Below are 15,501 nucleotides of genomic sequence, written 5' to 3'. Positions count from 1 at the left end.
AACAGAATGCAATTATAAACAAATGCATGAAGATACAGAAAATGCATGTGGTAGGACTAGCAGCTAAATGGACGAATGAACCCCTAGAATTTATCCCTAGAATAAATTTTGCCCTGAGAATTGATCCTTAAAATAAATATTTTGGTAAAAGGCATATGAAGCCATTTGGTCTCTTCTGTCTTAGGCCATTTTATGCAATCTGTCTTATTTTAAAAGGTCTTTATGGAAGGAGATTTGGGAAGGGGGAGTGTGACTGTTGAGTGCTTTATACCCTTTAGTCACTAGCTGATGGAATAAGGCAACAATTCTGTGGATTAAAAAAAAGCATGTGACTTTAGACTTAAAAATTTGTTAAGAAGGTAGATCTCGTTATGTGTTCTTATTACAATTACAAAAAAAAAAAAAAAGCATGTAATCTATTTTAAATTTTAGGGTGGAAAAAAACGTAGAAAAGACCGAATACAGGACTTGATTGATATGGGGTATGGTTATGATGAATCCGATTCCTTCATCGATAACTCTGAGGCGGTACGTACTTAATGAAAATGCCACATAGGAATGACCACATCCTTGCTCCTCCTGGTAATGGCCCAGAAGCTAGGGGATGGGTCAAAGTGGGCCTGCCTTTAGCATGAGGAAGGAGCTGCACTGACGAGGGAGGAAGAGATACCCTTGATCTGGGTCTTGGCTTCTTCACTGAAAAGGATACGAGATCTGCCCAAAACACCTTCTACCTCAGATGGTCATGATGGACCAGAAGCACGTGTAGGCATTTGGTCTGAAATGTGATAGGGAAACATCTGCTCTGCATCTTTGGACTGTAGTAGCAGCAATTGCAGCTATTTGTTTTTCCCCTTTCAGTATGATGAGCTTGTTCCTGCTTCTTTGACTACAAAGTATGGAGGATTTTACATTAACTCAGGAACCCTGCAGTTTCGACAAGCATCAGAATCTGAGGATGACTTTATTAAAGAAAAGAAGAAAAAATCTCCAAAGGTTAGAACATTGCTCGCTTTTGAATTTCAGAAGTGCTTTTTAAAAAAAACAAACCTTGTGAGGTCAGTGGGTGACTTGCTAGAATATGTGCCGTTTTAGGATAGCTTAGGACAGTGGTCGGCAAACTGTGGCTTGTGAGCCACATGTGGCTCTTTGGCCCCTTGAGTGTGGCTCTTCCTGAGCCTTAGGAGTACCCTAATTAAGTTAATAACAGTGTACCTACCTATATAGTTTAAGTTTAAAAAATTAGGCTCTCAAAAGAAATTTCAATCGTCATACTGTTGATATTTGGCTCTGTTGACTAATGAGTTTGCTGACCACTGGCTTAGGAGATTGGCAGAAAGGCATGAGCTGTGCCAAGGTTGACAGCTCATCTTTCCAACCTGTGCTGTAGCGAGGTGCTGTGAGTCCCAGCAGGCTTGGCAGGGATTTCTTTCTTGAGGTCATCTCAGGGTGGGGATGAGGGCAGTGAAGGGTGTGAAGTGAGGGGAGTTTGCATCAGTATTGCCCTGTCTCTTCCGTGGACATGTAGAGGTCTTCAGTTCCTAGGGGTGTCACCCAGTGAAAACAAGTTAGCCTTAAGATAAGTTTATTTTGAAATCTATCACTGCCTGTGTGTTTAACATGAGAGGCAGCGCCCACATACAGCTCATTTCAAACTAGAAAGGTTTCTGGCTCTCCAATGGCCACTGTTGTCTTAGCCCCAGATGCTTCTAGGAGACACTGTTGGTGGAAATGGCTGTATTGACCTGCCACTGGTCTGTGGTCCAGGAACTGATCTGAAAGCTTTTGTTCATGAAAGAACAAAGTAGGACAGTAATCAGGATATGCCCTGGACAGAGCAAGGCCAGTGTTGCGTCGTGTACTTGCTTCCTGAGTGAGGGAGCCGTGTAACTGTGCCTTGTCTTTAATTCTCAGAAGCGGAAGTTGAAGGAAGGTGGTGAGAAGATAAAGAAGAAGAAAAAAGATGACACTTATGACAAGGAGAAGAAATCGAAAAAGTCCAAGTTTTCCAAAGCCGGGTGAGAGGCAGCAGCTTCTTTGCTAGGATGAAATCTGAACTGTTAGGGCAGGACACCTTGGAGCTGACTTGTGCTCCTCCTCTCAGCTTCAGATGAGACAGCTGGGCCTGGCCTTCCATTCCCTCTCACGCCTCGCACAGTGCCATGTGGGCATAGTCAGTGCTCTCACATCTCTTTGTGTCAGACATCCAGAGTTCTCTCTGTCTCACTGTCAGTATTGGCGGTTTCTGTCACTGTATGATTGCTGCTGTCTCTTGTTCTCTTGGGCACATGTCCTCTGCCCCAGTTTCCCTTCAGTCTCTGCTGTTTCCCTTTGTCTTCTCTGGTTCTGCTTTCTTTGCCTCACTGAGTCTCACCCCAGCTGCCCTTCAAGTTGCTGCTGCTCCTGTTTTCTCCCTTTCAATACATTCCTTGCTCATCCCCTTTTTGCATCCTTTTATTTCAGCCTGGCAGTGTTTTTAAAAGCCACTGGGTATATAGCACTTTGTGACACAGTTTTGCTAACCTGTATTAAATCTCAAGCTTTGGTCCTAGTAAGAAGGAGCTCCATGTGCCAAGAGGAGGGAGGAGGGTGGACTTGTGACTGAGGTTCCTGGAGACCATTGTGCTGGGAACAGGGGTGAAGCCCCTCTGTGAATTTCCCTTTTGAGGTGTACTGCAGCCTTAGTAACCAGTTTCCCCCTTACTTGCAGCTTTACAGCCCTCAATGCCAGTAAAGAGAAGAAAAAAAAGAAATATTCTGGGGCTTTGAGTGTTAAAGAGATGCTAAAGAAATTTCAAAAGGAGAAAGAGTCTCAGAGAAAGAGGGACGAAGAGCATAAGTCTGTAGCAGTCTCGTCAACAGAAGCTCAGGGCCTACGGGAATTGGAGGGCACCTCTGACCCCTTGCTGTCGCTCTTCGGCTCCACTTCTGACAATGACTTGCTTCAGGCAGCCACTGCCATGGACTCACTGACTGATTTGGACTTGGAGCATCTGCTCAGTGAGTCTCCAGAAGGAAGCCCCTTCCGCGATATGGATGATGAAAGCGATTCCCTTGGGGTGGGACTGGACCAGGAATTCAGGCAGCCCTCTTCCCTCCCTGAAGGCCTGCCTGCACCCCTGGAGAAGCGCGTTAAGGAGCTGGCTCAGGTATGGTGACACAGAGTGGCCAGGCTTTCCTGGAAGCGGTTTGGGCAGATTGACACTGGTTCTGCACCGCATGAAGCTTGCTGCCCAGAGCAACTCTTAGTGAATTGGCAATTTTACTGTAATCTTTTCCAGGCTCTCTTCTCATCCCAAGTGAGGAAACAGTGTAAGCTCTGCTTGTCAGATATCATTTTTAGACCTTTTGTGGTTCTTTAACTCTTAGAAAATATACTTTCTTCTGGGGAGATTTTTCTCTCTATTTTCTGCCTGTAGGTTCCTTTCCCACAGAGTATTTTTCCTTTTGTGTGATGGACTGACACTAATGTTGGTAGCAAGCAGCTAAGGCAGAGATCCACCTTTTTATTAGTAATCTGTTGAAGGTTTTGGAAATTCACAAAAGTTTGCAGACATGTTACATATAGAGTATATACTTAATTGTCACTGGGTTTCAGTTGCTCCCTAGACTTGCATGTCATCAATGTTAGGTACTGATTACAGAATGCCTAAATGGTGATAAATGAAAAGGAGCAGAACCTGAAATGCTGTTCATGCTCTATTAAAAACAGCAACAACTATCAGAATGAGCAGCCATTGCTGTTTTTCCCTGGTAACTGAGAATTGATCCCTAGAGTACTAAGAACTGTCAATTCAGTAACCTATAAACCAAGCATGGGTTGTTAGTCATGATGACATTGATCCTTCAGTTACAGTAACCTTTCACCTTGGGCATCATGGCTTGTCACCCAGCTCCTGTGGCATTTACACTCCATAGCTGTAAGGTTTTATTTTTATTTTATATAGCTGTAAGTTTTAAACCAGTGATTCTCATAATGTTCCAGAATCACTATAGGTATAATATCCCTTGTGTTTTAGGGCAGGGTAAATGTTAACTAGTGCTACCAATGATTTTCTCACTTCCAAAAAATATTTGAATACAATATACGAAGTAAACTAAACTATTTATTTTCATTAGTTTGTGTGAGGTGTTCTATTTGAATGTAATGATTTAAATGAATTGTACCGCACTCAGAGTATATCTTAATAGGACATTAAGTTGGAAGTAGTTGAATCTGAACTTGGCATGTTTGAGCATACTGTCCTATATTTACTCTCAGAATTTATGTCAACCATTACTCCTTGTTCTTTTCAATCCTTCGGTTTGTAATCAAATTGTTTTGTAGCATCTGAAAGTCATGTTAAGTAAGTTGAATAAGGTATGTGTGGCAGTAGCTAGTCGTTTTTTAGAGAAAAGTCAAAGCAATTCTTGGATGTGTCCTGACTCCCACCACAGGTTGTATTCTAGTCTAATGACTTATACTCATTATTTCCCTTTCTTGGGAAAGATGGACAAATTTAGTGGAAACAAAGTGACATAACATGAAACAGCATTGGGCTGTGATTCAAGAAAGCCTCACTTTCTGGAGTGCTCTGGATGGACACTGTGAGCAAGCTGTCCTTCCTCAGTGACTGCCAAGTCTCAGTTATCTCTTGGGCACAATGGAGAGAGAGTTCAGGATTCCATAGGTAAGGTAGGCTTGGGTTCTGGTGGGGCAGTGGTGACCAGGAGAGTTTGATGTACTGGCTTGAAAAATATAATGTTCAAATGTGAAATTGATACGTTAGTCATTTTCTGACGCTTCTATAACAGCATTAAAAAAAGACTTTGGGAAATGAGGTGGAAAGTGGGAATTACCCATCATCCTGACAATCTGAAAACTATTTTTAATTTACATATTCTTTTCTAGCCTCTGTGTATATGTTTTTATGTAGTTGTAATTATAGTTGTGAATAATTGTTTCCTGCTTTCTTCACTTAATAAATATTATAAAGCCCTCATCACTTTTAATGGTTGCATGAAAAAGAAGGCTTATTTTAGAAAGTTACTTAATGCCACTTCTAAGGATCCCCAGGTGCTTTGTTCCTACAGGGTCCTGCACTTGGGACACTTGGAGCCTCCAGACCATGTGCATGAGTGCTCTAGACTCAGGCCCTCCTGAGAATATGCTGGGAAAGATAGTCTCCCTAGGGAAAAATGCCTATGTATACAGAAATTGCATAGAATTTCAAAAGCCGTACATGGGTATTTGGATCCTTAATAAGGAGCCCTAACCTAGATCTTGAACTGGATATTGCATTTTAAAAGCTTAAACTAAACTTGATGTATATAACGATAACATTAGCAATGTTATATATTTCTCGCTTTTTCACTCCCTTCATTTTTCTTTTTTTCTTATTGCTTTTATTTTAATAATAATTTGTTTAGATTTTAAATCTTGGCCTTAGATGATACATGTATCAGTTTCTACTGTTAACTAAAAAACTATCCCCAAACAGTGACTTCAAACAGCAATTCATTTCTCCTGATTCTGTGGGTTGGCTGGGTGGTTCTTCTTTGTCCTATCTGGGTGCTCTCTTGTACCTGCACTCAGCTGGCAAGATGGCTGGGTGCTGGGACGGTGGGGCCTCTCTCTCCTCCGGTCTTCCTAGTCTTTTTTCAGTGCATCGCAGTTTCAGGGCAATATTTCAAGAGGGTCATTGTAGAAGTCATAAGGCCCTTAAGATCTAGCCTTAGAAGTTGTATGTACCACATCACTTTTGCCACACTGTATTGGTAAAGTGAGTCACAAGTGCACACCGGATTGGAGGGTTGGGGAACTAGAGACCTCCTCTTCCCACGGCAGGAATGCATGTTCTGGGAGGGGAGGAAAATGTGGTCCTGTTTGAGCTCTACCACAGAACATAAGCAGATTCTAATCTGATGTCATCCCTTATGGAAAATTTTTTTCTGTGGGAAACAAATTAGGTTTATTTTCTAGCTAGAAGTGATACTTAAAACTTTGAAAAATATATTTGAAAGTTTAAGTATGCTAAAGAGGCCCTCCAAGAGGGTGACCTTGGTGAATGCTGCCCATATATTATTTACTCTTTTCTTCTCATACCCATTTTTAATTTCTTTCTCCCTTGAACTGTACATTTTTATGGGCCCCAGAGAATCCAGTGATTTGATTCAATGTGTCTTTTGTTTTGGTTGTTGGAAAGCTCAGGTGTGTTGCCCCCTTAGATTATTACCTTTAGTTTGGCAGCCTCTCAACTTGGTTCATACAGATGACCCAGGTCTGTTTTGGTCCTCTTTAGTCAAGCATAATACGGGAACAATACTAAGACTAGAAAAGAAACAGAGACCCCATGTCACCCACCCTGCTGCTCTTACCTGCTTACTGTCCTACTGAGTTAGAACCCCTGCATTGCAAATCCAGGGAGACATGGATCCAAGAAGGATAAGGTTGGAAAAAACTAACCTGTTTGATCTTCTTTAAAAAAAATTATGACAGATTTCATTCTGTTCAGCAAAAACAGGTATGGTATATAAGGTTCTGAACTAGGTGCCGAAAGGTTATAAGTGGCTTTTCTTACAATAAATAAAACAGCTTATTAAAAGGCTATTGGAACTACTGTAGTTCAGCATGATCTGGCTGGCTTAACTTTACTTCCAATTTTTTTTAAAAATGTATTTTTTTTTTTATTGATTTCAGAGAGGAAGGGAGAGGGAGAAAAAGATAGAAACATCAGTGATGAGAGAGAATCTGACCGGCTGCCTCCTGCATGCCTCACACTGGGGATCAAGCCCACAACCTAGGCATGTGCCCTGACCGGGAATCGAACCATGACCTCCTGGTTCATAGGTCAACACTCAACCACTGAGCCATGCTGGCCAGTCTTACTTTCTGTTTAATCTTGGATTGATCAGTTCGTTCAAATCCTTGGGCAAAGATGTCCCTTAAGGTTGTATTTTAAAATGCAGCACTTTCCCTGGCCAGCGTGGCTCACTCAGTTGGTTGGGCATTGTCCCATGTATCAAAAGGTTGCCATTTGGTTCAATTCCCAGTCAGGGCACATGCTAGAGTTGCAGGCTTGATCCCAGGAGGCAGCTGATCGATGTTATGCTCTCACATTGATATTTCTCTCTTTCCCTCTCCCTCCCACTCTCTCTAAAAATCAGTAAAATAAAATAAAAAATATTTAAAAAATAAAAATGTAGGACTTGACTAATTATCTTCAATATAAAAACAGACCCTCAGAGATATTGTCTACACAATCCAAAAGGCATCAGGAAAAAAAAATATTTAATGACGGGTCTGATAAACAGTGGGGCATTTGAAGTACATGTTGAAGTAATTAGGTTGAATACTATGAAGATGCTTCTGGATCTTACAACTAGTAGTGTATAAGCTTAAGCAAAAGAATGGCTTGGTTTTATTTTCTCTTAAACTAAAATCATAATTGCAGTACATTAAAAGTGCCAAGTTAGAATTCCAAATCCTTCTGAAAGTATAAGAAATTGGCAGGTGAATGGGTTAAAAGTCACATCACTTCTTTCTACCATTCCATCCATCCATTTGACTCCTTTCATCTTAGACTTCTGTGCCATCCTATAGCCAAGGGATCTTGCAGAAGCTGCAAGTTATGTTTGGTTGTTTGATATTGAGTTTTCCTTCCTCTAATTTGCATTCTTTCAATGCTATCTGTTCATTTGTTCATCCATCCACTCAGCTGGCATTTACTATGCATCTATTATATGATAGATAGATATGGGAAATATATTGATGAATAACATTCAGTTCTTGTTCTCTATGAGCATAAGTTGGGTTTGTATACCAGAGGGTCATCCATTTATAGATATAATAGGAAATTTCTTAGAAGTAGTTGGAAATTCTGATTAGGGCTTAGAATAAAAGGTTTACTGTAGAGCAGTGGTTCTCAACCTGTGGGTCGCGACCCCTTTGGCGGTCGAGCGACCCTTTCACAAGGGTCGCCTAAGACCATCCGGCATATCAGATATTTACATTACGATTCATAACAGTAGCAACATTAAAGTTATGAAGTAGCAACAAAAATAATTTTATGGTTGGGTCACAACATGAGGAACTGTATTTAAAGGGCCAGAAGGTTGAGAACCACTGCTAGAGATTTAGATTACAGAGACCTACGTGCATTTGTGGTGTTTTTGAAGCTGTGACGGGGAAGGTGTTACTGGGAGAAGTGAGTTCTAAGTAGAACTTTGAGGGGTCCATCTGTAATGAACGAACTAGTGGAAGAGACAGGTGGAGTAGTCAGAGGTAGGACAAGGACCTAGTGAGGAAGGCAAGTGGGATGAGATGAAAGTGGAGGATAGTTATTGGTGCCTGCTGTTTCAGAGGGCTTGATCAGGATTGATCATTTCATTTTAGGTAGTCACCTTATTGCCTTTGTTTGCCATCATTATTATATTGTATACCATGCCTGCAGTTTTACTTTGCCTAAAGCCTTTGGACCAGCCACTCGGGTTTAGATCAGTGACTCTCAATCCTCTCTGTACTTTAGAGTCACAAGAGTTACTTTTAAAAATATATTTTATTGATTTTTCACAGAGAGGAAGGGAGAGAGAGAGAGAGTCAGAAACATCGATGAGAGAGAAACATCGATCAGCTGCCTCCAGCACATCTCCTACTGGGGATGTGCCCGCAACCCAGGCACATGCCCTTGACCGGAATCGAACCTGGGACCCTTCAGTCCGCAGGCCGACGCTCCATCCACTGAGCCAAACTGGCCTCGGCAAGAGTTACTTTTAAAGAGTACTGATACTTAGTCTTTTTTTAAAGAATACAAATTCATGAGCCTCGTTCCTAGAGATTCTGATGTGATTGGTCCAGGGTGGGTAAAGCTGCCAGGTGATTTCAGTGTGAAGCCAACTATGAGAACCACTGGTTAAGACTTTGGCAGTTAGCTTTCCTCACTTGTGCTTTCAGGGTTGTGGCTGCTTGCTATGGTTGCTTCAGGGATTTCCAAGCTTGCCATCCAGATGTTAACTGTGTTCTCATAGGGAGCAAAACATTGTATAGTAACCTGTTATATCTTGTGTTAATGGGTAGTAAGGCATGTTAGTAATTCCAATGGTCTGGGTAGTGGAGTTTGTGATATACTGTAAGTAAATTATGAATTTTCAGAGAATTATAATGTTCTTAAATGCTAATGCAGCACATTATTATTATTTTGGTAGATATAGGTCTTCAAATATTGCAGGTTTAAAAACAGTTCTTGATTGTTTTTGTACTGCAGATGTATGGCAAATTCCAACTTGTAATTTAGATGATAGAGTGCTGGGAACAAAAGTTAGCTAGCTGGCAAAATCAAATGCACAATGATTGCTTTGACTCTGATTTTCTTTTATGTGACTTTATTTCAAGTCCCGGGCAGAATAGACAGTCCATAGATGTTTCAGCAGCTTTTGAAAAGAGCTGGATATACCATTTCTAGAGCATATAGTGATCACAGGTGGGCATGGTGAGGACTTTATCGATAGGTGATCGGTAGGGACTGACTGCTCTTGTGCCTGTGGGTGAATGTGAGGGCCCTGTGGGGAAAGTGCACTAATGGATGTTACTGTCTGCTATGAACCAGGCTGCCAGAGCTGCTGAGGGAGAGAGCAGACAGAAGTTCTTCACCCAGGATATTAATGGCATCCTCTTAGAGTGAGTATCTTTTGTTTCTTTACTGTTAGCATGCCTGGGTTTGAGCAGGCCAGGGGTTTGGGAGTGTGATTGAACTACTTAAAGTTGACCACTGATGAGATTTTTAAAAAATTATTTTTGTTTTATTGTTCTTTTTAAAAAGGGAGGGCACACAAAATATTTGTCTCTAGGAAATAATAGACCTTACTAATCTTAGGTAGCAGACATTATTAGACACTGTCATGGCCCATTGGAAGTGGATTTTGTGGCAAACATGAGATGAAAAAGAAGGTGTTGCCTGCCTCTCTCTGGGAAAAGTAAGAGATGATTTGGTACAGCCAGGGGCCTGCTCTCCTGGGTGCTCCTCAGTGTACCTGGTCATTCTTTCCTTGCTGTCACTTCTCCTCCCAGGGCCAGTGTGCACCATCCTGTAATACTTCTCCCAAATGCCTGAACCTCTGAGATGCTACACTGTATGAATTGGGTTAAAAAAGCAAAGCAACAACAAAACAACCCTACACACATAAATCCAAACCAGATTCTTTGTATGTGGCTCTCTAGCTTTGCGGCTTCTCTCCTGGTTACATTTTGCACTGTGTAGCAGAGGAAGCTTGCTGCTCAACAGCAGAGGATTTTTCACATGTAAGAAAGGTTGTCAGGACTTAGGGATATTCTAGCAAAGTACTTTGCCTGGCCAGGTCAGGAAGCCTGGGCTATGGAGAGCACCTGAGGATCAGCAGAGGTAGGAGCTTTATGTCCACAGTGCCTGTTAGCTTATGCCAAATAGGGAGAGCTCAAGGGATCCAAGACTATTTGAAATAGTGTTTTGCTTACCTAGATGGGGACACTGGAGGGATGAGAATTTCCCTGACTTCCTGATCAGGGATAGAACTGGGAACTAGAATAGTAAGGAAGTGCTTTTAGAAAATATTGACCCCAAGTAACTCAGTTACCTTCCAGTAAGCTTTTCTGTCTTTTTCATTTATGAAATTTAATACTGCAGAGCTTGTTCTCTTGGGCTCTGATAACGTTTGACTTGGTCTTGTCTTGGACCTGAGAGCCTTAGCCCACTTTACTCAGCCAGGTTCATCAGGTTTGGGAATTTTTGTTTGGTGACTGTTGGAGATCTGTTGCACCGGCCACTTGGTTGCGTTGTATGATGAGATAAGATTTTACCTGCTCTTGGCTCCTAGCTTCCCTGTCTATGGTAGGATGATGTAATGATGAAAGAATATGCCTGGGCTGTGGCCCACTGATAACTATTCTGTTCTTCAGCATAGAGGTGCAAACTCGGGAGCTGAGTAGCCAGGTTCGTTCTGGGGTATATGCCTATCTTGCTTCATTCCTGCCCTGCAGCAAGGACACCCTCGTCAAGCGTGCTCGAAAACTTCACCTCTCTGAACAGGTGGGTGACTCTGCAGTGGAACATGTTGGCTTTGGGGCCCAGAGGAGGGGTGACTGAGTCTTCACAGATGTCACAGGTGCTGTTGCACTGCCTCTGTGCGATTATTTCTGTAGTGGGTCCTCAGTATAAGAAGAGGTACATAAAACAGATTTATGATATGTCCTGCTCTCTGCAGGGGGGGCGTCTGAAGGAGCCTCTCCAGAAGCTTAAGGAAGCCATTGGCAGGGCAATGCCAGAGCAGATGGCCAAGTACCAGGATGAATGCCAGGCCCACACACAAGCCAAGGTTGCTAAGTAAGTATGTGCCATCATTCTCATCAGCATTCCCACCTCCTTATCTTAGAGGTCCCAGGGGATGGGGGACAAAAGGGAGGCAGTGGACACAGGAGAAAGTAGTTTTCCTGTGGTGACTTTAGGGTCCTGTTTAATTCTGTTCACCCGGTAGGATGCTGGAAGAAGAGAAAGACAAGGAGCAGAGAGAACGGATTTGTTCTGATGAGGAAGAAGATGAAGAAAAGGGGGGCAGGAGGATAATGGGACCCCGGAAGAAATTTCAGTGGAATGATGAAATCAGGTGTGCCCAAACTGGGTCCTTGCCTCATTGGAGGGTTTGTGGGGCCAGTGTCTGAGCATGTTCCCGTATTTCTAATGAAGGTTAGAATCATTTACTTTAATCAGGGCTGGTGAAAGCACATGATTAAAACCTTGACGAAGCATTTGGGGTGGTTTGAAGTTTCTGACTTTTGCCTACTCCTTAGGGAGCTGCTCTGCCATGTGGTGAGGATAAAACTGGAGAGCTATGATCTGGAGAAGAACAACAAAGTCCATTCCTGGGAGGATTATGTGAAGGTGTTTCTGGATGCTGAGGTCAGACCTCTCTGGCCTAAAGGCTGGATGCAGGCCAGGTGAGTGCCCATGAACAGCCATGTGGTCAATGTGACGAGGTGAATATTCTTGCAGTAAAGAAATATTTGAGTGCTTCTATTGTGCCAGGTCAATAGGGTTCCTTCTCTCAGGGACCCACTGTCTGGTTGACTCAACTGTAATTTCGCATGAGGAATTGGGGGGCATGAGGAATTGGGGCTCCATGCCCTTCCAACCTCAGTCTGCCCTTCCATGTGTTGAGATGATGGCTCCTACTGGAAGCTGAGAGATGGAAACATCTTAATGTTCCGGACAGAAGTCTCATTTGCAAGTAGCAGAGCTGACTGATTATTGGAGTTAAGTGCTAGACTTTTCTCATAGGCTGCTTTGTATTATGTAGCTTCCCATGAATAGGCTACATCTGCAATACCCGAAGTTGGCTGGAGCTAGGGTTCTTTTAAAAAAATGTTTTATTGTGGTAAAAGATACTTAACATAAAATTTATGATCTTAACCTTTTTTTAAATCCTCATCTGAGGATATTTTTTCCATTGATTTCTAGAGAAAGTGGAAGGGAGGGAGAAAGAAGGAAGGGAGGGAAAGAGGAAGGCAGGGAGAGGGGAAGGGAGGGAGAGAGAACATCCATGTAAGAGAGAGACATCAATTGGCTGCCTCCTGCACACACCGCTACTGGGGCTGGGGAACCTGCAACTGAGGTACGGGCCTGGGAATTGAACCCATGACCCTTCATTCTGCATGCCAACGCTCTAACCACTGAGCGCGAAACCATCCAGGGCCCATCATAACCATTTTTAAGTGCACAGTTCAGTGGTATTACATACATTGACATTGTTGTAGCCATCACCACCATCTATCTTCATAAATCTTTTCATCTTATAAAACTGAAACTGTACCCATTAAATGATAATTTCATGTTTCCCTCTCCCCATAGACACTTGCATCCTACTTTCTGTCTCTCTAAATTTGACTACTCTTAAGTACCTCATATAAGTGGAGTCATTCAGTATTTATCTTTTTGTGACTGGCTTACTTCACTTAGCAAAATGTCCTCAGGGTTTATCCCCATTGTAGCATAGCACAGAATTTCCTTCGTTTTTTAAGGCTGACTGACATTCCATTGTATGTATGTATCGCATTTTGCTTATCCATTTGTCAATGGATAGTTACGTTGCTTCCATATTTTAGCTGTTGTGAATAATGCTCCTATGAACATGGATGTACAAATATATTGAGACCCTACTTTCTTTTTTTTCTTTTTTTTTTAAAATATATTTTATTGATTTTTTACAGAGAGGAAGGGAGAGAGATAGAGAGTTAGAAACATCGATGAGAGAGAAACATCGATCAGCTGCCTCCTGCACATCTCCCACCGGGGATATGCCCGCAACCCAGGTACATGCCCTTGACCGGAATCGAACCTGGGACCTTTCAGTCCGCAGGCCGACGCTCTATCCACTGAGCCAAACCGGTTTCGGCAAGAGACCCTACTTTCAATTCTTTGGTGTTTATATGTACCCAGAAGGGGAATTGCTGGATGATATGGTAATTCTATGTTTACTTTCTTGAGGAATTTCCACAGTGGCTATTTTACGTTTTCACCAGCAGTGCACAGCATTCCAGTTCCCCCACATCCTCACCAATACTTGTTTATGGTTTATTTTATTGTAGCCATCCTAATCCTAATAGGTATGAAGTGGTATCTCATTGCAATTCTGATTTGCATTTCCCTTATGATTAAGGATGTTGAGTATCTTGTTAAATACTTATTGGCCATTTGTATGTCTTTGGAGAAATGTCTATTTAAGTCTTTTGCCCATTTTAAAATTTACTTGTTTTTTGTTGTATTTTAGGAGTTATCTATATATTCTGGCTATTAATCCCTTATCAGATATATAATTTAGAAATATTTTCTTTCATTCTGTGGGTTGCCTTTTTACTCTGTGTATAGTGTCTTTTGATGCACAAGTTTTTAAGTATTCATGAAGTTCAATTTGTATTTTCTCTTGTCTGTGCCTGTGTTGTTATATCTAAGAAATGATAGCCACATCCAATGTCATGAAGCTTTTATCCTGTTTTCTTCAAAGAGTTTTATTGTTTTGGGTCTTTCATTAATTTCCTTGATCCATTTTGAGTTAATTTTTGTATATTTTGTATATAGGTGAGGGGCCAACTTCTTTCTTTTGCATGTGGATATCCACTTTTCCCAGCACCATTTGTTAAAAGAAATGTTCTTTCCCCTTCTAAATGGTTTTGGCATGCTTATCAAAATTATTTGACCATATATGTGAGGGTTTATTTCTGGACTCTCTGTTACTCCATTGGGTTACATGTCTGTCTTTATGTCAAGACCACACTATTTTGATTACTGTAGCTTTGCAGTAGTTTTGAAACCAGGAGTTGTGAGTCTTCCAGTTTCCTAAGATTCCATGTAAATTTTAGAATGGGTTTTCTATTTCTGTAAAAAATTGTCTTTGACATTTTGAAAGGGATTGCATTTAATCTGTAGAATACTTTGGGTAATATTGACATTGTAATAATATTAAGTCTTCCAATCTGTGAATGTGGCATGTATTTCCATTTATTTATGTTGACTTTAATTTATTTCAGCCATGTTTTGTTTTCATTCTGTAAGTTTTTCATGTCCTTGGTGAAGTTAATTTCTAAGTTTTAAAAAAATATTGTTGAAAGGTTTGGGGTAGGGCCAAGGTTTCAAGGCTCAGTGTAATCAAAATGATGTTTATTCGAGGCACCTGGGTGCAGATGGTCTGACTCAAGAAAGAGCCAGCGGTGAATTGGGGAAGGAGCAGGCTTTTTATTTGCTCATGGAGAGCTGCGGGGGGGTCGGAGGGGGAGAGTGAAGGGCTGTGCAGGGGTGATGGTCTTCAGGAATTTCTGTAAAATAACCACTCAAGGGGAGCATGTTTGTGCAAGGCTTAGGCTAACAGAACAAGCTTTCCCTTTGACATTTGTTAGCTTTTGTAAGGCTCAAGCCTTGCTTTCTCCAGTTAACCCTTTCAATTGTGAATAGAATTATTCATGTGTAGAAATACAACTGATTTATATGTATTGACTTTAAAAAATATATATTCTTATTTATTTTGTTAATCCTCATCCGAGGACATTTTTCCCATTGATTTTCTAAGAGAGAGTGGAAGGGAGGAAGGGGGAAGGAGGGAGAGAGAGACAGAGAGAGAGAGAGAAACAGAAACATTGATGTGAGAGACACATCAATTGGTTGCCTCTCGCATGCATCCCCACTGGGCCAGGGGTGAAACCTGCAACCCAGGTTTTTACCCTTCAGTGAGTGGGCCGATGTTCTAACCATTGATCACACCAGCCAGGGCTATTCATTTCTTTTTTAATGTCCCCACTTTCTGATTTTGATTATTTGAGTCTTTTTTTTTTTTTTTTAATATATTTCTGTTGATTTCAGAGAAAAGGGGAGAGGGAGAGAGAGATGGAAACATCAGTGATGAGAGAGAATCATTGATTGGCTGCCTCCACACGATCCCCACTGGGGATCGATTCCGAAACCTAGGCATGTTCCCTTGACCAGAATCGAACCTGGCACCCTTCAG

General features: G+C 41.7%; 1 protein-coding gene across 8 annotated transcripts in view; it reads left to right on the top strand.

Annotated features, from left to right (window-relative positions):
* Positions 1–15,501, top strand: part of UBN1 (ubinuclein 1) — a 36,715-nt gene that overhangs the window by 6,526 nt on the left and 14,688 nt on the right. For 6 of the 8 annotated variants that reach the window (XR_004967565.1, XM_036309391.1, XM_036309393.1 and 3 more), the window contains 9 exons: positions 433–528; positions 862–996; positions 1,915–2,018; positions 2,711–3,149; positions 9,585–9,655; positions 10,910–11,039; positions 11,215–11,333; positions 11,485–11,613; positions 11,798–11,944. Coding sequence is in view for 7 of the 8 variants with exons in the window: in XM_036309391.1 (XP_036165284.1) it covers positions 433–528; positions 862–996; positions 1,915–2,018; positions 2,711–3,149; positions 9,585–9,655; positions 10,910–11,039; positions 11,215–11,333; positions 11,485–11,613; positions 11,798–11,944 (1,370 nt within the window). In the remaining variant the exon portion in view is untranslated. The remainder of the gene's footprint in view (positions 1–432; positions 529–861; positions 997–1,914; positions 2,019–2,710; positions 3,150–9,584; positions 9,656–10,909; positions 11,040–11,214; positions 11,334–11,484; positions 11,614–11,797; positions 11,945–15,501) is intronic. The other 2 variants (XM_036309390.1, XM_036309395.1) reach the window with 2 other exon arrangements.

Source organism: Myotis myotis, unplaced genomic scaffold (assembly GCF_014108235.1).
Source record: "Myotis myotis isolate mMyoMyo1 unplaced genomic scaffold, mMyoMyo1.p scaffold_m19_p_5, whole genome shotgun sequence".
In the NCBI taxonomy this organism is placed as follows: Eukaryota; Metazoa; Chordata; class Mammalia; order Chiroptera; family Vespertilionidae; genus Myotis; species Myotis myotis.
The sequence above is the reverse complement of the archived record's forward strand: the minus strand, read 5'-3'. Positions and strand labels throughout refer to the sequence as shown.